The sequence below is a fragment of the Agelaius phoeniceus genome, chromosome 1 (genome assembly GCF_051311805.1).
Source record: "Agelaius phoeniceus isolate bAgePho1 chromosome 1, bAgePho1.hap1, whole genome shotgun sequence".
Taxonomy (NCBI): domain Eukaryota; kingdom Metazoa; phylum Chordata; class Aves; order Passeriformes; family Icteridae; genus Agelaius; species Agelaius phoeniceus.
In genome coordinates this window covers 102,856,573-102,881,054 of record NC_135265.1, presented here as the reverse complement: position 1 = coordinate 102,881,054, position 24,482 = coordinate 102,856,573, and the positions used below count along the sequence as shown (strand labels likewise).

At 42.8% G+C, this 24,482-nt stretch overlaps 1 protein-coding gene across 7 annotated transcripts in view; it reads left to right on the top strand.

The window, feature by feature from the left end:
• MTCL1 (microtubule crosslinking factor 1) overlaps window positions 1-7,541 on the top strand; it is a 103,131-nt gene extending 95,590 nt beyond the window's left edge. For 5 of the 7 annotated variants that reach the window (XM_077184255.1, XM_077184260.1, XM_077184256.1 and 2 more), the window contains one exon: window positions 6,286-7,541. In XM_077184255.1, coding sequence (XP_077040370.1) covers window positions 6,286-6,495 — 210 coding nt within the window. In that variant the 3' untranslated portion in view covers window positions 6,496-7,541. Of the gene's footprint in view, window positions 1-3,213; window positions 3,272-6,285 lie in introns of all 7 variants that reach the window. The other 2 variants (XM_077184261.1, XM_077184259.1) reach the window with 1 other exon arrangement.
• Window positions 7,542-24,482: the final 16,941 nt, after the last annotated feature.

Genomic DNA, 24,482 nt, shown 5'->3' with positions numbered 1-24,482 from the left:
AGATTCTTTCTCCTACACAAGAATGGGCCTTAACAAGTTTGTGTGAAAAATAGTCTCTACAGTACCCTGGAGCAAAACTTCAGGGCCTTCAGCATATCTTTTCTGAATGTATCTGATTAAGTTTGGCTGAGGTCTGTGAATGTGATTGAATGGCATGATGTTTGGTACTGACTGCTGCTGCCTCACAAAAATAACAAAAAGCAAAAAATACACATATAATCAACTAATCTAGACACACACCTATTTAGTGTTTAAGAACTCCTTGCTGATATTTTGTCAAGTCATCATCTGTCTCAGCAGGTGTGCCCAGATATTGGGGGTCAGTCTCAGGTGCAACAGCAATCAACAAAAAAAAAGAAGGTGTAATGATGGAAGAAAGCTTTCAGTTACCAGTATTTAAACCTCCTGTTTCTGGTGAACCTCTGAGAGCACTTGAGAGTCTTATTCTTAAGAGCCCAGAAAAGCTGAGTTATGCCCAGGTCTTACATGCATATATAGCCTTTCATGGTACAGCCATGAAAAGGGGTGTGTGCTGCTGGTTGGTGACAGTCCCCAGGGCAGAGGCTCCTCATCCTCTCTGCCTTGTGCTGCTCCTTTAGCATCCTAGTCTTGTGGTGAGCCCTGGCTCCAAGGAAGCAGCTCCTTGAACCCTGCACACCCCATACACCCCTGCACACCCCATATACCCCTGCACACCCCATATATGCACTTTGCCTTCACTGAGCAGACTCCTACTACCCCTGCCTCAGATACTTCAAAAGGGGAAGTTCAAACCCCATTTTCTAACTCAACATTTGGTGTGAAGGATTTCTGAGAGCCTGAGTGCTGAAACCTTTGGTCTGCAGTTTGCCTTGCCCTAGTGGGTGGTTCTCAATATACAGTCAGTTCCTTTTTTGTAGGCATTGCTCAGAGGATGTAATCTTTTTTTCCTAACAGACAACCCAAACCTAAGAATTTATTCCCTATGTGCAGTTTAAACAGATATAAGCAGGGACGTTTTTCAATTAAAAAAGGAAAAGAAACCACATGCACATTATAAATACTAGTGAGTGAAAATGGTCTTTGTGCACAAACCTCAGAGTGAATAAAGGTGGGAAGCAGCCTCATTAATTTGACTTTTTCCAGCTATCTCTGTATTTTGTCCTTAGTTTGAAATACTGGGAATACACTACTGATCTGTATTAGGAAGTGTGTTGTACTCTGCCAAGTTCAATTCAGCTTTGCCTTCAAGGTAACCCTGGAAACTCTTTATTTACTCCTGTATCTTTTAACTGCCTCAGTAGATTTCAAATATAGGTGGACGGATGTCATCCCACATGATCACAAATTGCTGTTGGAAAAACACAAACTAGCAACAGTACCTGAGTTTGATGCCCAGAGAGATTTGGGTCAATGCTATTTAGCAAAAACTTATTGACCATCAAACTGGCAGAAAACTGCTCCTTTTTGTGAATTCTCACTATCTTTTGCCTAATTTTTTGAGTTATGAGCCCTAGAGCTAAGACTTGTTTTTCCTTGCAGCTCCTACATGACTATTATGACTGTAGTCTAGATGCATGGGTTTTGTTCTTCGGCTGGTCCTGGCATTTCTCAGGAATGTGGATTGAAAAGGAAACTGGTGGGCATTCACACAATGAGCTTAGCTTTTCCTAGCTGAGGTGGTGCTCTGGAAGATGTACTCAAGGGAAGCGTGGGTTTGCTGCTGAAAAAAACCACCCACAAATAAGTTTAGACTCTGCAGGTGCCTTGGGTTATTTGTGGATTACCCTAACCACACAAATTACACTTTGTACAAATTCTCTTAGCACATTTTGTGCAAAGCCAGACACAGCTGTTCAGGGAGTTATGATCTTAAAGGAGCAGGTTTGTGCTTGGGGCAGCACTGACACAATGCTTCCACCCTCCAGTAGATCCCTGCTCTTCTTCCTTCTGACCTGTTGGTTTCTGGCCAAGTCAAGTGCCCTTCTTACTACCAAACGCCTTCTAGATTCTGCAGCCATGGAATATAAATGACTTTTAAACTTGCATGCAGCACCTGTTGGTGACTTTTTCTCAATTTGAGCTTCTGAGTTGTTTAGTTGCATAATTTTCTTCTATATTCTTCTATATTCCTGCAGCAAATATGAAATCTAGTTCATATATTTATCTATTTATGTACAAATGCATGTGTGTGTGAGTGTATATGCATACAGAGCAGCAATAACTTTGTGTTTTCTGACTTGCCCAGAGCTGCTTACAGGCAAATTCATAATCCACATAGTGTGGCCTACTAGTGTCTTATTCTGTAAATTGAATAAACCCCTAACTTACATGTGTATCATAGGATTTATCCATTTTACTCTTAAAAATGCAGATTAGCATTATGTAACTAACAACATAAGCGCTTTAGGAACATTTTTGCTTTTATAACTAGCAAGGGTATAGATTGTGGAGGTTACACAACAGTCCTGGACTGGGAATCAGACTCATTTCTGGAGACAACACTGTGAAAGAACCATCCACACAGACCCACAGATGAGAGAGCAGGTGCTGCATCCTCTGCTTTCCAGAGGGCAAAGCAGTTGCCACAGGCTTGCCACTGAACCACTCAGCATGGGAGGGGGAATGTTGAAAATCAGGGGAGGTGCAGAATTAAAGGGCTTTTGGTTAAGCTTGGATTTCCCATCCAGCATCACTGCTGAAGAGAAACAACGGAGAAAGGTGAGGCAAAGAGCTGTCATGAAACCTGAGAAATAGAAGTGTAAGCAACAAACAATAACAGCCATTTTCTTGCTTGTTAAAGATTTCCTAAGCAGAAACTCTCTCTTGAAATCAAATTAAGGGAAAAAAAAATACAGCTTTATTCCTCTCATAGTAATATGGTTTTTCCCTAGCCCAAATCAAGGTTGGCAAAGAAAAACAGATATCTTTCTTTACTGAGTAGAAATGTTTGGTTTGTTTATTGATATGTCCACTTCTGAAACTGTGCTAGGATTGTAAAAGGTTGGTTTGTTTGCTTCCTTACTTTCTAAGTATTTTTCTTCTAGTGGCTTGGCTTTTATTTTTGATTATTAGTTTCCCTGTAATAACACTGGTAACATGATCTGAATGAGTAGTAACATCGGGAGACTTCTTCCTTGCTGACATGAAATCTTCACTTTAAAAAAATAATCAATTAAAACAGTTCTTTCCAACCTACTTGCTTTCTTTTTCTTTTCTGTCTGTTCTGTCCAGAACCAAACTGTCTTATTAACTACCCCCTGGGGACTCTAACCCTGCCTGCCTCACTGCTGTAAGTCCTTTCTACCTTGTTTCCAGAGCTTTCCGAAAGCGGTCATTCTTGAACACGGGGGTCAACAGAGGGAAATAAATGGCCACAACTCCAGAGGTATCAGCACACACCTGTGGAGTTCAGCACAACTCCAAGGGTATCAGCACACACCTGACATCTCTGTGGGGTTCTTTGTATGGGACAGTCAGGAGGAGTTCAGGATAGGAGTTCATCTGCTGTGTCCCGTCCTGCAGCAGCACAGGCTAGGAAGACGTCCCACTTAAGTCAAAATTTGTGCTGTTGGGGATTTTTGCTAAGCTTTTAAAAATTGGCAGCATTGAAGACCAACAGAAAGGTATGCAAAAATGCTGGGGAGGGATTCAGATTTGTGATAATTTTTTTTTTAAATTTTTTTTTTCCCTGACAAATGCACGGCACTGCGCAGGACTTCCGGCTGCCCCAGAATGCCTTCCCTCCAGTTCTGGCTACAGCAGCAGGTGGAGAGGGCTGGGAAGGGGCTTCAGCACCAGCCTGGGGCTAAAGCCTAAAGTCACCTTTGCTCATTAAGCAGTTCTGGGCCCAGTTCTGTCCAGTGGCTGCAGTTGCCACAGTAGAGGAAAGACACTGTGCAGATATGAGCTGTGACCATCCACTCTGCCTCAGAGAGAAGAGAAAACGGTTTTCTTTATTTATTACTATAGACATAGCCATGGTGGCTGACAGCCTGTTTTAGGAAATAGCTAGAAATTGAAGCTGAGAACATCTTTCCCATTTTCCGTGCTCAGGCTAAGAAATGCTGCCTATCCACCTACACCCCTGAGCAACTACCAAACTAAATTACCCACAGGTTATTTATTTTTTTTTTTAATCATTTCTAGCTATGACAGCTGCATGTAGTAAGGGAGAAGGGGTTTTCACAAACCGTTCTGCAGAGTTTCCTTGTCATGCCTGGATTTCCACCCTGCAGGTGGGGGTGACTGACTCAGCAGCCAGCACTTCATAAGATTATGCTGCCAGTCACTTTTGGCCCTGGAGCAACATCCATCACCAGCACAGCCTTGTGTGCTGCTGGGCATGTGTACATCACAGATAAGATGAGCTTAACCTTGCTGTTTGGTAAAAGCTGACCAACATCTGCAGGTGTGCTGGAGAGAGGCTTTTGAACGGGGAGGCAGCAGTGGAAATAGATTTCGTTATCGCTGTGCTAACTCTGATTTACTGCTCCAAAACTAGGATAAAGCAGCCGGGAGCAAGCAGCACTATAAAGATATAATTTTAAGCCTCCTTTTTGAAAGAGGTTAAGACAAAACCCGCAAATCTCATAGCCTCAGTTCACTGTGTTGTGCTGCCCATGACTGTTGCTGTGCAGATGGATTTCTCTTCACAAATCTGAGTCTAGTGGCAGCTTTCACAGACCATATGCTGCCCCAGGCACAATGGGATAAGGTGAAGTAAGGACACACAGTCAATCTTTTTGTTAGCACCCATTTCTATTTCAGTCTTACTGCTGTTTTAGCAAGGGTTGTGAATTTAATGCCACAGAGATGGGATAGGGGGTGAGGATGCAGAGAGGAGGGGGTGCAGGCTGGGGTGCTCTGTGAGTGCCAAGGGCACTTAGCTCTTTCTCAAGCACTGGTGTGCAGCTGTAGATCACTCCATTGGCTGCATGCTGCCCAAAACACCTGTGTTGACTCTTCACTGAGGCTTCCCCCGAGTCCAACAATGCATTCTCTCCAAAACAGGTGTCACCAGTTCCATTTCTCATACCTCAGCTCTATGTCTTCAAAACTGGTCTTTCTGTCCTTTGACATTCATGTTTGGTCTTCCACTGCAATTGAAAAGTTCAATGTTGTATCACTTTGTTTGTTCACTGTCAATCACATCATGTTACCTACTCCAATATTCTCCACCCTTAGTGACTATTCTCCTTCTCCATGAGAAACAGTGTGCTGAACCCTGGCCTCCCTGCTGCCTTGGTATCCCTGCATCTTACTGTGCCACAGCTTTTCCTTTGCATTGTATCATTTCTGGTCTCTCTCTTCATTTATCACCGGTTTGCATTCTGACTTTGCTTTTTACTGAACTCCCCTGTACATTCCAGTGACTGCTGCTTGGTGTACACATTGCTAGATGTTGGCAAACTGCTCTGATTTGCTTTTACAAGTTTCAAAGTATGCAGTGAAATTCAGAAGTTTGACTTTGGCCCTGTGAGACAGACTTGCTTCCACAATCACTCATCTTGATGTAGGGAGCATACAGAGCAAGGCAGGAAGCACAACTGTATCTTGAGCAAAGTGAATATTAAAAGCATTACCAGGGTGAAAAATCACAACTGCAGATTGTTTCTAATTGCAAAGGCAAACTAACCAAGCTAGAACAGTAGAAACTCAGTGAAGGAATAAAATTTCCAATTTCTTCCATTTCTGTGAATGTTGCCTTTAACAAAGAGTACCTCTGAATCCTGTAATTCAGGCTTCAGCAGCTGGCAGTTAGCAGTGGTGTTCCAGAAAATGAAATCTGTAGGTAAGCCTCATCTTTAACCCAGCTGGAGATCATAACTACCCCTGTAGTCATTATCTGTGCTAAGAAGTCTCCTGCATGTCAAGTCTGAATTCTGAAGGCGAAGAAAAGGAGACAGTGGTTGATTTTTCACCTGTCTTGCAAATGCCAAACCTAGCCTTTTTATGCCAGGTCAGCACTTAAAGTGTTGAACAGTGGAGTTTCCTGAATTATTATGCAAATGTACTTTTCAGGCTCTTCTCTTTCTAGCACAAGGACAAATAGCAATTGAAAGTGTTTCAGCCACTCCAACTCACCCTCTTTCTTTCATTGTCTCCTTACCTGTTCCATAAATCACGGACTCACGTGCAGATTCCTGGAGCCCTCACCCAGCCAGGTGTTCGCTGCTTGCTTTTGTCCTGCGCCACGACACGCGCTTAGCTTTAGTTTGGCGGGTTTGTTTCGCAATTCTTCGCGCATCCCAATGGTCTCTAACGCGAGTCACTAACCGCTGTTTTGCTCTCTTGGCTGCCAAGGAACTGCCTTGTTCTGCACTAGCCCCGTCCCTCCAACCCTGCTTCTCCCGGCCAGAGAGACCAGCGAAGCGGCGCCCACCGTCACGATGGGCCTCACATTCCCCCACTGCCTCACAGTCGCAGTCCACCGGAGACCTGGCGTCCTCAGAGGAGCGCGGAAGCGAGGAGCTGCTGGCAGAGACCCCCAGCCAGGGAGGCGATCCGGCCTGACCGCGCACGGGAGCAGGGCGGGACACCGCTCGCCTCCGCCAGGTCGCCCGCCAGCCATCCCTGCCACGCAAGGAGGGAGGTCTGCTTGGAGAGAGAGGTCAAAGAATGTTCTCAGACACAGCTGCTGAATGTGCAACCTGGGAAACAGAGGTGTTTCTGGAATGAAACAGTTAATGTGCCTGTAATAACTTAATTTTTTTCATAGCTGAGAAAACTATTTTTGTCTCCATCTTTTCTACATACAGTATATTAACAAAAACAGCAAAAAAAAAAAAAGGTTAAAATGATATAAAGTAAGATTTAAAATAAAATGTAAATTAAGTTTTAAGGGAATTTGAATACGTGCTCGCGCTCTCTCCAAATACTGACTGCCTTTTGGTTATATTTGCACTGTTACGTTTTCAGTTTTGATTTTGGGTATTTTGGGTTGGTTTTTTTTTAATTTCATGTAAAACTAGGGTCTTAAGTTAATTTTTTTCTATTTTAATGTCAGTGTTATCAGTTTTTAAAGGTAAGGTTCTTAAAGATGCTTCAACTGTCTGAAGCGATACCTTTTAAGTAGTGAAGAAAGCCATTAAGCTCGTTCACTAGACTTGTAATTAATTGAAATGGAGGGGAATACAGGTAAACACAAGTAAATGTGTAAAAAAAATAAGAAAAGAATGCCTCAGAAAGTCTTACAGAGTTAGCTGTAAAATACACCTACAATACTTGACTTGCATGCCTCTGGGTCCTCGCACTTTAGTGCATGTACATACTGCTACTGTACCATCACATAAATGTGAGTCAATCTGTTTCACTGTAATATTGTTGTGAATTTACCTGTACTGTACTTTTATCGTTGGTATTCTTGCATTGACTATACAAAAAAGAGTTTTTAAATTATTGTTAGCAGTTCAACTGGTTATGTACAGCGTTTACTGAGAACTTCCTTCGTTTTGGAAAAACCATGGAAATCTCTGGGCATACTAAATTGTAACTGGTCTTGTTTAAGAGTCTGTTTGAGACCATGTGAAGTGGAAATAAAACCCTCAGTATTTACAAGCTGCTCGAGTGCTTCATAATGTTTTTTTTATGATGGTACTTCCCAGGTTCATTTAACTGGGGGACATAAAAGTCCCTGAGCTCCTCCTTTATTCATAAGGAAAGAAAAAAGCTTCCTAATATGAAATAAATCACAGCAAAACCAAATATTATAGTGTGCTCCATGGACTCCTGTGAGCACTGGATCAGACCGTGGGAAGGTTTCTAAATTCCCTCCCTGAACTCCACAAGACATCTACTCACACGGATTGTAGGACCCATCTTCTCAGTTTCTCTGTGGCCCTATGGCTTGTTGTTTTCTCACTCATGGGAGTGAAAACCAGCCAGCTAAATGGAACACCAGAAATATGACATGTCCAGTATTAATCTAAGATTATGTACCATCTGCATTATGCACAGAGGCCAATAAACAGGGCTTTTGTAAAACTGAAGGATGACAATGAGAAGTAAATGCAGCCAAGAATTCACACTTCTGAGAGGTGGAAATCTCTCAAGCTACTTTGCCTAAGACCATCTGTTTGGCCACATGCTTTCTCTGGAGCCCCAGAACTGCTCTGACTAGTTATCCCATTGCTGAACTGGCTTGTTCCCATTCTGTTTCCTTAGCTGTGGTTTTCTGAGGCTCATTTGTTGAAGAGCACCATCTGGGCTCCCTAGAAGCCTTCCTGGTTAGCTCTGTCAAGAAATAAGCCCTTCACATCCTGTCCTGCTGTGTCACAGCCGGCTTTCTAGGAAGTTTAATTCAGCTGTTGGATAAGAACAAACTCCCTGTCTCCCAAATCACAGCCAATTTAGGTCTGATTTCTTCCATATCAGGTAGGGTTGTGGCTATTGACCTGGGGTCAAAATGTCCACCTGTGGGTCATTATTACAAAACTGGGCAGTGAATGCACAGGACTGTTGTCTGATGGCTCTCTGGTGCCATAGTCAGAGCAAGGGGTGTCCAGGGCCAGGGCAGAGCAGCAATAGTCATGTTAGTGATAGCTGCCTTCCCAGCTGTCTCAAAGCCTCTCTGCTAGCCTTTTTCATGAGTTTAGTACAATCCCCAAGTCTGAATGCCTAAAATTGTCCATGGTGGCCACCCTGATTGCTGAAAATCTTCCTCCTGCAACACATTGCTGAATTGTTGCACGAATTTTGGTTTGGAAGGGGAAGGAGGAACACATGCAAGAAGTGTTTTGAAGGTGAACTGCAAGAGTCACAATTATTGGAGAAGACTAAGCCACAACTGAAAACTCCTTGTTTGTTTTCAAAGTAGCTTTGCAAGAATAAGGGGAAGGTTGCTTCTTCCTTAAAAGCTATTGGAAGTTGCAAATGAAGGAGCAATGTTGACAACCAGCAAGTTGTCAACAAAATTATGTTCTGTTTCTTGTGACAGCTGTAAATTATTATTTTTTTTAATGATGCACCAGAAAATTCAGGGCACTAATCTGTTACTTTGATGCCAGAGGATTGTATTTGCCTTTCAAGTCAAGGATACCCCAGTTTGCAGAAATAGCTGCTGGCCATCCTGAAGATCTGTGAGGATAAGCAGCTCCTGTGGCTTGACAGGTAAAGTGCTTCTGAAACAGCAGGAATCAAAACTGAAACAAAAGCAATAGAGCAAGCAATAGCAAGAAGGAGAAGGTTAAGCACTAATAGAGATTATGTGGGCAATATTAAAAAGAATGACATTAATTAAACATAATCTTCTTTCTAGTCTAATTAGTGAATACAGTGACATCAAGAAACATTCCATGTTTCTACTGGCTCTTTGGAAACAATGGGGCTTTTCTCTTCCAATAGAGCTGCTCGTGGGTTTGGGACATTCCTACCAACCTCCACATTATTCCATCATGCTCCATAAATACTTACATAAATCATAAAACAAATGACAAGTCTCTAGTCCATCTGAAGTCATTTTACAACCTTCTGAGAGAAAATAAAAAGCCTTTTTAGAAAGTCTGCAGCTCAGTGTCTATGGGGTATCTGAATTATTGCCTCATGAATAATCAGGGCAGGAGAAGCCTCACAGATTAGCACACAAGTTAGTGTAAGGGGATGTGGGTACATGTGTCACAGCTTTTTTTTGGTAAGGATGAAATAGATGGATTTCACCCAGGGGTTTGTGGTGCCAGAGATGATGGCCTTGGGAAATGGCCTGCTCCTGCAATACAGAGGGGATCAGGAGCAGGACTGTGACCTGTGGCATCCCTATCAGCCCAGGCAGCTTTTGAGGTGGCTGTGGCACCCCAGGGCGATGATGTATCCTTCATGTCACAACACTGATGTGTCCATGTCAGTACCATGAGGAGGAGAAGTCCCTCCTTTCTCCCACTTTACTTTCTGCCTCTTCACAGTCACCTGCCTATGCTGTGGTCCACTTTGCACTCCAGGGAGACATGGATATGTACCAGTGGCAATGGTGTATGGACTCTTAATTCACCAACCAATACAGGACACCCTGGCAATGCTACACCTGTGTGGTGCCTCAGTGCCTGGAAAATGACCAGGCTTGGACCATCCTTCCCCATTACCCTTTTCCCTTTGCATCCTCCTCTGCACAGAGGGAATCTCCATGACCTTACAGTACCCCAGGGGATGTATTTTCCCAATTTTGGTCTGATTTCTCCCATCTCAGGTAGGGCTGTGGCTATTCCTATTCCTTTCCTGAGTATCTGAACCACCAAGCCCCTCCATGATCTCTCTGAGGTATCCCATTTCTTGCTCACTCCCTGTTCCCCAGTTTTTACTTTGTTATATGTAAATCATTGTAACCTGCTGGAATATTATTAAGCTGCTGAGTACATATAATTTTCATACAAAATGACAGCTAATGTCTTCAGTCTCCACACAGCCCAGCCTGCTTCACAGAGAGGCTTGATAGCTTTGAGCAAAGTCTGCTTCCCTTCCCTGTTATCATCCCCTTATTCATCATGTGGGAGTATGAGACATTGTGCCTCAGGTTTGGGTGAGAGAGGTTACTGCCTTGCTGTAGATGTCTCTAGAATGAAAGTCTAGAACTTGTCACTGAAAGCCACTTTTTATTCCCTATCAGAGCAGATTTAGGACTTCTCTCATTATTCAATCTTCTTTTTTTGACATACCAATACTTTCTGGAGGCCAGTGTTGTCATCCTCCAAAAAAATACTTGAGAAATCCTGAGAGCATTTGGTGATTTGGGCAGGATTTCACCATTGAGGGAGGGATCAATGGGCTGCTCAGCAAAGGCAGTGCAGACTCTCATCCTGAAGCTGGCCTGAAGAAAGGTGATGCTCCATATTGAGCAGGTGTTTGGAGGCAAAGCTGGGGCTAGGGCTGCACAGGCCCAAAGTTGCTCCTCAGAAGTCCCTGGTTTGGCAGCCAAGTCCCCAATTTGGACGCCATCCCTTGCAGGCTAGAGCTGCAGGAGGTTAAGAGGTGGGTGGCAGAATGTGCCCTTCCTGGGGACAGGGCAGGGGAGCCCAGGGTGGTAGACTGAGATCTGAGGAGAGAAGGTCATAGAAAAAGAAAAAATCAGTGTACTTGGCAGCTGCAAGTAGATGGATATCTCAATAAGGAGAAGAAAGAAGGTGGTTTGAATATTGAGTTTTATATGATTCTCTAGATGGCAACAAGCCTGGCTGAGCAATGTAAGCAGATACTGCACTAAAAGGGAAAAGTGCTGTTAGGCCATGAAATGTGAATCCTGTTAAACCTCAACAATAGCAAATAACAAATTTTGGTTTGTCCTTTTAAATCCCTAGGTTGTTTGTTTGGGGTTTGGGGTTTTTTTAATATACTATAATTATATTTTATAATTTCTACAGTAAGACTTTAGAATACTGTTACACACAAAAATGTCATGGACTCAGGTACTCTTCTAATCCTCCTCCTGCTCCTCTCTCCCACTGTGATCCGTCTGGATTAGCCTGCAGAGGAGAGAGCTGAGTGCAAATGGATAGGCTCATCCCACAGCTTTTGCTCAGCAGGTGCCTCTTTCTCACTGAGCTGGTTGGAACCCACCTGGCTCCAAGATATCAAGCCCTGCCATAATGGAATAGGGCATCATTCTGGGGTTGAAAAAATTACTCCTTTAAAATAGGAGATGAGCAGTCCACGCATTTTAGCTATTAAGAATTGCAATGTTAAGTGCTTAGCAATTTAGAACATAAATCTCATTGATTTTCTGCTCAGGGAAGAGACTTAAGCAATTTAAGACATTTGGAGAACTTTTATCATGAATCTCTGACTACAGCTTCAGTGTGTTTGTCTTTAAAATACAGCCTCAATTCCTGATGTTGTCTGGGAGAAGACATGTATTGTGTTGTTCCTCATTGCATTTTCTGCACTCTGCATTGCCAGGACTGAAAAAAAATCCACTTTGCACATATGAATGAGAGGAAGAACAATAAAGGCCATGATTTTGTCACCGCTATTTCCATGATAAAACCAAAGACTTTTGAGAGGGAGTTTTCTTACTACAGTGTCACTGTGGTTTGTCATGGAAATCACATTTCAAACAAAAAACAAAGCCCTGGCTTCACAAATTATCTGTGCTCCTCTTAGTCTGTGATGCTTCTGACAACACCTCTGCTTCATAATGTACACATAAAAATGTAAGTTAAATATGTTGCACAGGCATCTTAGACATATTGCAAGTAGGTTCTGATGTGTACTCAGACAAAAGAATTTTTTTTTTGAGTAACTGGACCATTAAATAGTTGGAAGGAAAACAGCAATAAGAAGTTGGGAAAGACAGAGTCCCTGGAAACCAACACCCTGGACTGTGTTTGGTAAACAATGAGTCTCATTCTGATTTCCTGGAGAGCAGCCCCAGACCTGTGCCTTGAGTTTAGCAAACCTTGAGTGGTGTCACTTTCATGGGAGGACACACAAAGGGACAAACCTTGCCTGTCTGTAACACTGACAGCATCTCTCAGCAGCAGTCCACATTTGAGTGACAGGGAAACTCCAGCTGATGAGCTGTGCTGTGCTGTGCTTTCCTCAAAAAGTCCCAGAGTCTTCAGCAGGACAGACTGACTTGCCACGTCGTGAGTCCTGAAGAACACAGTGACACTCAGTGGAGGAGACATGGTGGGACACTAGTCCCTGAATTATGCAACATTTTTCACATCAGGAACAGAAGCAAAATTATTCAGAAACTGCAGCACTATTGGGATAACACCTCCTCAGGTATGTGGGTTACTTTTAGTCAGGAAATAATTAGTGCATCTTCCTAGCACAGAGCTGCATCATTTAGCACTTAGATTTTCCCCACTCAGAAGAGTCTGCCTGAGCTCTTGGTGAGCAGGCCTGGTTTAGGTGACCAACAAGCCACCTGCCAAAATCAATCCTCCATGGAGAACTGGGAGAACCTCCACTTGCTATGGACCCTGTCTCACAAACCCCACTTAGCCCCTGCCAGCTCCCAGAACCAGAACTGGTTTATTTGGCTAGTCCCACTACCAGGGTTTCTGGTTTCCCTGAGAGGAGTTAGTTACACTGAAATCATCCCAGCACAAGCACAGAATATTCTTCTGGTGCTGGTTCTTCAGGTTAGGCAGAGGCAACTCTGAAACTTCAGTGGAGCCAGGATGGAGAATGGAGTGAGGAACTAGACCACTGTTACCTGAGGCCACCTCTGACCTGAATGGAGAAAAGAAAACACAGCACCCTACACCGAAATTAAATTGCTATTTGAGCCACTTAGTAAGTTAAATAAATTGATTGTGACCTACATACTAGAAAGCTTTGGATATGTGGAAATTCTTTCCATGGGAGTCAGGTCACTCACTAAAATCTAGTTTAAAAATCCACACACATTTTGTCTGAAGCCTCCATTGATCTTGCAGCAGAAACAGTCCATCTGAAGAAGCAGTAGGACATGCTTAAACCTTGGCATCTATTAGGTCAGGCCTGCAATGGTTTTAGTCTCTTGTCAGGGTAGCAGACAATGCTGACAGATGAACTGATTAGGCTTGGTGCATATTGCAGTGCAGACACAGTAATTACAGCCTAGAAACAATCATTTAAACAGAAAATAATGTATTACATGCAGAGGGTTCATTGCCAGCTGCCTAGAGGCAGCACCTCCACAGCTACTATGCAAAAGTAAAACACATCAGGCAGCACATTGGGCATTAAATCATTCTAAAAGTACATCAGCTAAAGACCAACAGCTGATGTAGTCACAGAGGATAAAACAATATATATATTGAAAACAGTCTCCTAAAGGAAGATGGAAAAAGAAGCATCAATTTCTCTGTCTATCTGTAAAACAGAAAGTCTCATCTTTGTATATCTAGCAATGCATGTGTGTATACACAGGGGTAACACGAGACCCCTAATAACAGACACTTTGCAAGGTCTATGAAGTGGCCTTTGCCACAACAGGGTGGAGGAGATGTTCTTAGAGCAAACAGACTTTCCCAGCCCTCTTAGTATTGTCTTTTATCCCATATCAGCATCACACAACTTTTAACCACAGACTGCTGCAAACCTGGTCTTTGGGAACAGTCACCACATAGTATTTGCTCTGCTGTTTTTAAACAGTATTTGTGGGCAAAAGCTCAGCTCAGATTAAGAAGAGAAATACAATACAGAGCTTTAAAGATAAGCTAAATGGACAGTGAAAATTAGCCTTTAATCTACTTAGGAAGTCTTTGTGATTAAAGTATAGCAATTTTTCCTGTGCTAATGAGGGACTAGGCAAGATGGTCACTGAAGAAATATCTGGGGAATAGCACATAAGCCATGGCTTGTGTTGTTGTTTTCTCTTTTCTTTCTAAATCATTTACTTTGATGAATTTTGTGTTCTTTTCTGTATCAGTTTGATCAGATGGCGCATACAGACACAATCAAAACATACATACGTGGCTTTCAACCTCCAGCACGGTGAGTTCCCTTTTTCCAGCAGGCATCTGAGTGTGCTCCCACGTAAGCAAACCTCCTTTAGATGCATGTTTTATGCAAACAAGCCTTTGCTTTAGGGAGCAGCAGGCCACGAGCTGGCACATACATCAAACAGCATGCAAATCCTTCCCCGCCAAAGACATGGTTTATAGCGTGCCATCAGATTGTAAAAATGTAAAACATCTGACAAATTCTGTAGGGCTATGGCACAATGGCTCCTCAGAACAGGCAGGCACTGCTTTCACAGAGCAGATGTTTTGCAAAACCTTCCCTGGAACACCTATGCCCTCAGCTGTATATTCAAAAGCCATATGTAACAGCAATTGAATGTCCCAATGCTTTGTGGATTAGAAAGCAGAGGGAATGGGCATAAATCTCGGATTAAACCAAGTTAACTGGAGCTTAGATTATTGACTGATTTTCTGACAACTAATTTCAGCAGCAAGATAAAAACAATGTTAAAAAGGTACTAGTGTTTACTGGGAGGTTTTGAAAAGTTCAAGGGGCACCTGATTGGAACAACTGCATTGCATGGGAAGGGACTACTTGAGGTAGAGCTGCCCTCAGTTATCCCAGTGTTTTCCAAATGAGCAATGGGAATGGAACATTATGTCCCAAACAAAATCAAAGAGGTTTTGTGTGCTCATCCCCTCTGAAATGTTGTTATTAGAAACAGACACCTGAAAATAATTTTCCCTCTTCTACTCAGTCCTGCCACTCATACCACTTCAGTATTTGAGCACTACCATGCTGTGGTTTAATAAGCAGCATGACTAACATCTGTCTCATAATGTGTTTGCTCGTCATCTCCCTCGGGACAGACCTGTGTGCACTGGAGACTGCTTTCCTTATGCATGCACACCAAAAAATAGGCAATTACACAAGCACACACACGTCCATGTGAGCTTGTCAGAGAGGGGAAGATGAAAGCAAACGTGGCTCACACCTCAGGCAGGGAGTGCTGGGGCTCACTCTGAAAGAATGGGAGGCTGAGGCTTAGGAGGGCCCCCAGAAGGGGCTGCCCAGACACATCTCACCCTTCTCCTGGACACACCACAGCTGTGTCAGGAAGCTGTTCATTGTCTTTAGCAGCATAAACAACCAGGCACTCCTGGTGACCAGTGTGAGTGGTTACAGAAAATCTGGAGTCTTACATGAGTTTTAGCCACAGCTGGTATATACAGTACCTGGTAATGTGGACCCAAAGAGCCTGACCAATTATCATATACCAGTTACCAGTTTTGAGGAGTTTTCTCTATATTACAGCATTTTGCTGGAAATTTGTTTTTATAGAAGTGTCTGTTGTGCTGGAGTGACCTGGAGAAGAAGAAGCCATTTCCTTAGTACAGGAAGAAATTTTGGTACTAATTAAATTTAAGCAAGTAGAGGCAGGAGAAAGGAATTTCTTTGCCTCTCTGCTTTTGGCAGCAAGAGAAACATATTTACAGGGAGCTTTTTGGAGCCTGGCCTCTTTGAATAGGGAATATCCATAGCCATTCAGGAAATATATTAGTGCAATAGCCATGCTATGCAAGAAATTATCAGCTTCTAGTTATTTTCATAATGCAGGCTGGGTGCCCTTTAGCTGGCTGTGTCCCATGACTGAAGACAGGAATGCTCTTGCCCATTTTTTCTAGATGTGTGTGCTCTCTGTGAAGAAGAATTTGTATTTTTTTAACTTGGATGGAAAATCCAGCAGTGGAAATGGTGCTAATCCAGAAAGCTCAGCAAGTCTGAGCAGGAGGGGTCAGGCAGCATCACAGAGAAAATAAGTGACAGCAGATGTAAGAAGCTACAGCTGTTCATCCAAATTCCAGGGGCCAAGGTGAAGAACTCAGCAGCACTGTGTCTGACTGTCAGCCTGCTTTGCATGTACCTATCTGAATTTTGATACTGGCTTCCCTGCTCAGATTCTACATGAGCTCAGGCAGTGCTTACACAGCCATTTGCTTCTTGGGAACATATGGAAGTTTGTTTGCTCTCTTGTGATGGTTGTTGTTCTTCCAGCTGAGAAACTGAGGCATTTAGATGTTAAATAATTTATTTAAGGAGATGCAACAGGAACCCAGTTCCTGTTCCTTCCTAGGCTGCACTGAGTACACCAGGCTGCCTTTACAGTGGATCAACAGCAAGGTTTAATAAAAGTTTCCAAATCCTGTGAGTTTTTCCAAGAAATAAGGGGCCATCAGTCTAGAGAAGGTGAACCTGCAGGAGGGGAGCATCCTATGGTGTTATGGAGCTGGTGTCTCAGCATTGACAAACAATTTGGTTGCTAAGTTCTTTAAGGAAGTTAGTGAGCCTCATCTCATACTGCCTAAAGCTTCAGCAGTGAGAGCAGACAGAGTATTACAGCCACAGACATGACCTCCAGCTGCTGGGCTGCACCTCTGGGCTGCACCATCCTGTTCAAGGCAAAACTGTCCAGAGACCAGCTCTGGGTGCTGCTGGGCTTTCTCCATGAAGAGAGCAGCCCTGGCTGCAAGGGTCCTGGCCATGGGCTTTCACTGCTGCCTCTCTTGAGCTCCCCAGAGGCACCCTGCCTCCCACCAGGGTGCTGTGCTGCATGCTTGGCACACAAGGGAGATGTTTCCCCCAAAAAGGACAGCACAAAACAGCAGCACCATAAATCCCACATTTTAACTGTTTTCCTAGCACCCAGAGTGTGAAATATGCACATGCCTTGACTACAATCATGGAAAACACCTTTCAGTTCAGCCGACATCTTTGAGGATTTCCTGGGAGTTGCAGGTGGCACTCTGCCATACAGAGGGATTTCAACCCAAATGAGAACTGGCATCAGTGGTGAGTGAGGAGCACAGATCCTTACAAAATATGTTGCTTGCAGGCATGTCACAGACTGGCAGTGACATCAGTCTCAAAGGTGGTGCTGGCCTCCTGCCACCACCCAGCACATCTAAAGGCCAATTTGGCAAGGAGCAGGACATTGGATGGAGCTGTTTGTACAGCAAGTACAGTGCTGCAGGTTGGGAAAGTGAAATCTGGCATCACCTCGAACCATTTCTTTATGCTTCCTGTGCTGAGAGTGAGACCTGAGTTTAAAGCAAAAAGAAGAAACAAAACAAAAAGGTCAGCTTTGTTTAATGTCCCTTTTAACTCTGTGGAGAGCACTAGGTTTTCATCTGTGCCTGCTTGTCTGTGCCCAGAAGCTTTGCTTATACTCTTGTGGTGGGAACCAGCATAGCAAAGCAGCTGGGACAGGCTTTTACTGCACTGCTGAAAGAGCCCTCAGCACCTGCAGAGCTCTCCTCCTTCCCAGCTCTGTCCTTACTCAGCACATCAGGGCCTGGCATGTAAAAGGAGGATTCATGCAGTGCCTGTTGTCTGCTGAGCACAGTGAAACCACTCCAGCATCAATTCTCTGGGCACTGGCTTCCTCTAGAGGGAAATGTGGCAAAACTGTTCCTGGAAATCCAGTGCTGTTCTCGGAAATGAGTGAGGTTTGCTGGTAGCAGTACCAAGGCATCAAACAATTTCTTTACACATTCTCAATAAGATCAGGGTACAATTTTAAAAGACAAAGTGTTGTAAATAATCCTGGTATTTTTATGGCCAAGCAGCTCAGCTATGACGTTCCAACCTTATTCTCCTTTAGTATCAAGAAGAGAAGCATATTTTTTGCCTTAATATTTGAGGAGGGGAGAAAGATCATGGGTTTAGAACATTGTTCACCATTATACATAATTTTGTTCTGTTTACTAATAGTTGAACTTTCTCCACTCTTCTCAAATGTCACCCTCATATTTCTTCATAATTCTTCATTGAAATCTTAAGCATTCAAATTACAGATAGAAACGAAGGCAGATATGGAATATTATAGATTGCATCTTCCTCTCCTCGTGTGATTCAGTAACTCTGGCCAGTTACTCTGCTTGGACTCTAGAAGTACTGGTAATTCTGTAATTTCTTCACAGAACTCAGCTTCCCTTTTTTCCATGGTCTTGGGCCCCAGTTCTCCATTCCCGTGTACACAAAGCACACAAGGGATTTAGGAAGGAAGAGGATATGGGATCAGGCCCTGGCAGCATGCAGAGTATAAAGGAATTGGCTCCCACTGGGCCCCCAGCTGGCAGCATTTAGGGCTCTGTGTCTCTCACAGCAAATCAGTCCCTGTGCCAGAGCCCAGAAACAGAACCCACTCCCTGCTCCTGCTGAGCAGCAGTGCAAGGGCAGGACACAAAGCTGCTTGGGCCTGAAGGATGGCATTTCATGGTGCCTTAGAGATTGGCATCCAAACTACTCATCAAAAGTGTCATACTTCATTTTACATTACATTTGAAAAGAAGAAAGACTATGTAAGCTGTGCTAAGTGTCCAGGTAAAAAAACCCAAACTGAGCCATCCTATGTGTGGGTGCATCTGAAGCCTGTAGCTTAACTGGCAGTACTTGATAAAGATGAACAGCACAAGGATTATGGTGATGAAGGAGTACTTCTGCTACTTCTCAGGCTGTGCAGACAGCTGAGGAAGCTAAAAACTTAGCAATACCTTCATCAGCCCCTGTTCTTCCTTCCAGGGACCACCCTCTGTCCATCCACAGGTGTGTTCATCTCTCACATTCTCACAGAAGATCAATGACTCTCATTCCAAGCAGTTTCTTATTTCCAGCCAAAGTTTCAATTGTTGCTCTATTCCATTCTTTACCAAAGCACAAATGTTTCAGACCCACACCAAGACCCTGGCTCTTGCCAGACATTTTTACTGATTTTAAAACTTTGGCCAGAAAATATGTTGCAAGGCTTCATCTTCCTGGCAACTTCTGAAGACATTTATATCTATGTAAAATAGCCCATGGATGAAACTTTGCAGAAATTACTCTGCTAGTTGCACTCAGAGTCACCAAAGTGACTCAGGCAGAAATTCCAGCCCAGATAATTTGAGTCAATGCCATTTCTGTGCTCCCTCTGAATAGGAAAATGAAGGCACAGAGACCAGAGCACTGCCAGCCATGTCTGCAGGAGCCTCCTCACAGACAGAGAGCAGAGATTGCCCAGGGGTCTCTTTTCTTCCACTCCATTTCAAAAGGTACCCCTAGGTACAATTCTTCCTCTGATTTTCATCATACCTAAAATCTTAGATTTTGCTGTGTTTCAGAGTCAGAATCAACTTTTCTGACTTTTAAGGGCTTCTTGTTCCTGTCTCCTACACTGCTCAGTGTGCAGCAGCCTAGCAGTATGTCAGTCATGTTAGACTATGGATAGAAATAAAAATGAAGATAATGGTAAGGATATGTGATAATACACTGCAACAGCAGCAGTTTTTCTATGGTTGGGCCATTAGAACAATAAATATTTGCTGCCTTGGGGATGGAAGGTTTTCTCTCTAGGACATGATCTCCACCCTTTTATACCAAGTAGAGTAACGAATTTTTACTTCCACTGGAAAACAAAATAGTTCAAACTATTCTTGCCATCAAGGAAAATTGAGAAAATGCTTTGAAGAGCAGTATTAGTTCTGAACCTCTTAAACAGGGGTAAATAGCAATCCTGGTTTTGCATCCAGCTTTGCTAAGTTAGAGTTTTCATGGGCACTCACTCATCCTGATCCTCTTACAGCAGTGTGGTTTCAAGTCCAGAGAACTACACAAAATTACCAGGGAAAATACTGTTAAAAACAAAAATGCTTCAATTTTTGTTAATACTAGCTCAGATTCAATACATTGTCAGTTTCCCACTGTAAAATAAGGGATATTTTAAAATATTAAGATACCACAGAGGGTCCATGAGCTGAGAATATCAAACCCATAAATTACCATCAAATCAAAAATAATGCATCTAGCTATCATAGGAGCTTTCCCCTGTGTACCAGAGTTGGGAGAGTGCTTAGACTGATGTGGGTTAATGTCTGGGAAAGCATTCAAATTACAGAATCCACAAATGACTGGCAGCCCCCATTAAACTCGTTGTCTTGAATCAACTGGGAGTGGTGTAGGGGATCCCACAAGGGGTATTATCCTGTTTGGCCTTAAGCCACTCACTGAAAATATGCATATTGGAGGTGAAATTGAATTGCATAGATTTGTTCTCTAAATATTCACCATATGTTCTCATAAAAGTAAGTGCCAGACACATCTTTAAAATGAATTGTGTATTGTGTAGCTGTTTTCTTTAGGCTTTGGTTCAAATCCTTAGTATACAACATGAGCTCTGTAAACATTTGAGTCATATACAAGATGCAAAATGAGTTTATTCCAAATTTTTAGAATGGGAGGCTTGATAGCCTGAATGTTTGTTTACATGTGGATTTCTCTGCTTTGTGTAATTACAGTCATGCTCCAGTCCCTCAGTAGTTTCAACTTATCTCCTTCAATCCTAAAACAATTTGTTCTGTGTCAACTATTGTGAAAAAGGTAACTGTCTTCCCAGAAGGGACCTCATCCCAGTCATCATTAATAAACTTGTAACACAGAAAAGTAACAACCCATTGTCTAGTTAATAACATCTTGTGTGGTCTGTAGAAAGCTGGCAAAACCAACTGAGAATTAAATCTATATAGAGTATATGTTCAAGAGTCATCTAGTAAAATAATAGGCATGTTTTAGTAACTCCAGCTGGCCTGTGTAGAAACAGAAAAAAACAACTGTAATGACCTTGACACTTGGACTATACAAAGCCAAAAGATGCCTTAGGGCCCCTGGGTGAGACACATCAAAGAAGCCAGGAAGAATTTCTGCTGTGAGTAGGCTTGGATTATGTCTAACACCAATTTCACTTGTAACCTGTTTTCCAGGTCCTGTTAAATGAAGTGTGGATTTTCACAGGAGGCCTGGTGCAAAGGGAGAGATGAATGAGAAAGAAACTCAGCACCTTCCTGAAGCAGCCACCTGAGTGCTGCAGTATGTCCAGGCAGAAATGAGGAATCAGCATCCCAGGACATGAACAAGGATGACAGGTGCTGGGCAGAATGGGGATTTGGGCTGCCAGGTAAGAGGTATTCATGTCAACAAGCAAGTATCCCAACCATTCTTGCAACAGCTGGTGGAGACACCTTACAGCTCTGCACAAAACCCCAGAATGCCCAAACTTCCCCCTCTGAGGCACTGCTCATCTATAAAGACTGAACCCAAAGACACTGACTCCAAAACATTGGCTCTGGTGGAAATGAAAGACAATTTTTCTGTTAGATGTCAAACTACTGGGCATGAGCTGTGCAATCTCTGAGCAAAGAGGGCTGGTACTCTCTGGAGAGCCCTCACTGGACCCTGGGGATGGCTTCTTGAAAGGTTTAAGACATGCCATAGGTAGAGCATGGAAAAGAGCCATGGCTGGGAGCAAGAAACACTGTTCCTTCCCTGCTACCTCCTGCCTGGAGCATGAGAAACAAGGACTAAAATGTCACAAATCCCTCTGAATGAGCTCAGTACAGGGATGCTTCTATACTTTTGTTTACAGTACTTGTAACCAGTCTCTCAGCCAAGTTTCCTTCTCAGATCAAACACCTGGTATGGATATGTTGTACCTTAAGCTTGGCATTTTTTGCTGTTTTGATGTTGGACTCGGTATATTCCATTACTTCAGACACTGTTCATGGGATGTGTTTCTTCTCCAAGACCTAACAGGGGCTCAGAAGCAAAGGAAAAGTGCTTTTTTAAACAAAGGAGGTTTTTTGTTGCCTAGAGAGGCATTCTGCAATCTGTTTGCTGAATGTTTTTCCCTGGTTCACAATATCATTGAGGAAGTTCCCAGGAAAATAACATAAAGGCTCACTAAAAATGATGGCTTCTTGGGAACATTATCTAAAGAAGCAAATGCTTGCCCATATTTCTGCTACTTTCTGTAGCAGAACTCGTGAGTTCCAGGGCATCACAAATTCCTGTTTGTTCTTTCCTGAGCTGTATTTTCAAATTCCCACGATGAACTCACACAACTCCACCAGGACACACATTCTTCCTCCTTCTCATAATATGTTTATCATAAAAACTCTGACTGGCCTGAGGCCACATGGCTTAAAAGCAAAGAAGGTGAAGTTCCTTCTCCCAACTCTTACAAAGAATTGCAATCTTTTTTTATGTTTGATTGAAGTATGAATGTGGTTATAGTACCCATCTTAAATATAATTTTGTTCTTTCTCTGACATAACAGTATGTTTATTGTTGATCTCACTTTATATGGATCAGATACACATAATAGCTTTTGGCATATTGTTGCAGTAATGTTTTATTTGATAAGCTCCTAAGAAAGTAACCCCTGAGCTTCCATATTCATGGTAGTTTAAAAACAAAACCAAAACCAACAACAACAACAAAACACAACTCTGATTGAAGGGTAACACTTTCAGTAGAGATGGGATGGTTTACTTCGGGACAATTTAAATTTAGCACTGTTTCTACACTGTCTACAGAAAGGGTGTCTTTATAGTACTGACATGGGATCTCTTCATTGGTGTCCAGATCATATAGGGAATTCACAACTTACCAAAGATCTAAAAGCAAACACCTGGAGTGAAAATAGCTATGTTCATATGGCCTACACTCATTTCAAATGACACAATTCAAGGCTTTATAAGAACAACAGGAAAAGAGGGACCTGCTCACCAAAGAGATATCAACACCTTACAGATGTTAGTTAGCGATGTCTGGACCCCTGCCTTGCAGTTCAAGGTTTCAGAATTACTCAGGAGCATTTTTTTAATTACCTATTACCAAACACCATGAGTTTCCTGCAAAGTCTTCCCCAGAATGTTTTTTTACTAGCCTCCCCTTTACAGCTAGAACCGAAGATGGAGCTTTTAATGGACTTTAGTTGGACCTTCTAAGGTGCTCTTTCCAACACACAGGTGGCTAGAACTGAATAAAATTCTGCTGTACTCCCAGAAGAGATGAGCATGCAGTATATGTAAAAGACAACACACAGTTTGTTTGTAAGTCCCACTTTTAAAGAAGGTCATCGTGCTCCCTCTGCCACATTCTCTTCAGATCCAGGACTCTGCACAAGGAAACATGCCACTGCAGGATTTTCACTTCAACTGTCTCTCTTCTGATTCTCTTCTCAGATTCACCACAAAGAGTAAGATGCAGCATTCCCTGTGGTGCAGTTATCAAAGGCTCTGATACAGGAAGCCACGTCAGATCCTTTCTGTTGTGCTGCTGAGAACTCTGTGCACTTGCAGGATGCCTTTTTCAAGCCTGAGCCTGTGTGTTGAGATGAAGTTTGTCCCCAAAAGGTGCTATATTGAGTCACTTGTTTCTCAAGTGTTTTGGGGCATTGTCCAGCCCCAAAATCATGTTAAATCAGCCAGATTAAATGATACTTGCAGAGGTGTTGAGATCTGGTGACAGACACAAAGGACAAATTGGTCTTTTGGAAATCATCTCAGCTTGACATCTCCATCATTAGCTGTTGATAGGAACAGAGATGGATATCTGACATTATTCAAAACCAAATGGATCCTGCAATCTGTCTCAAAGACTGTGTGGTAAGGATGGCTCTGAAATAGCTGCAATGATAAAATCCAGATGGATAAGTCATCCATTTTCTGCCCATGGAAACATTGGTGAAACTGTTTCTATTTTGCATACAGCTTGGGAAGCTCTGTTATCCTGGATCTGCGAGAGGGATAAGAAATTATTAATTATTGTTCAAAATGGGGTTAGGAGAGCTTGTAGTCCTCACACCAGATGAACCAAATAGAGCTCATCTCCCATGGAATGTGTTGGTAAGTGAATGATGCAGAAGCCCTGAGAATTTCAAGTCCCTGACTTGAGAAACTGAAGGAAAGAAATGGAGGAAGGATGAATACAACCCTAGAAGGAGGTATCTTGGTGAGAAGTGAAGAGCTAGAAGAATGTTTCCCTGATGTATTTATTTCCTGCAGAATGAAGACAGGCAGTCTTTATGATTTGATCAGGAATGCCATAATAATTTAAATGTCAAAGTTCTCTCATGCAACATTAAAAGCAAAATCTCTGGAACAAGGATAAGGGAGGGGGCAGGAATTTCAGACTGGCACACAGAGCAAAGAGATCACTTCAAAAGACCATAAAAATTGTGCACAGCTATATCTATTTTCAATTGAACATAATTTTGGATTCCCTTAATTCTACTGAGTTGAAAG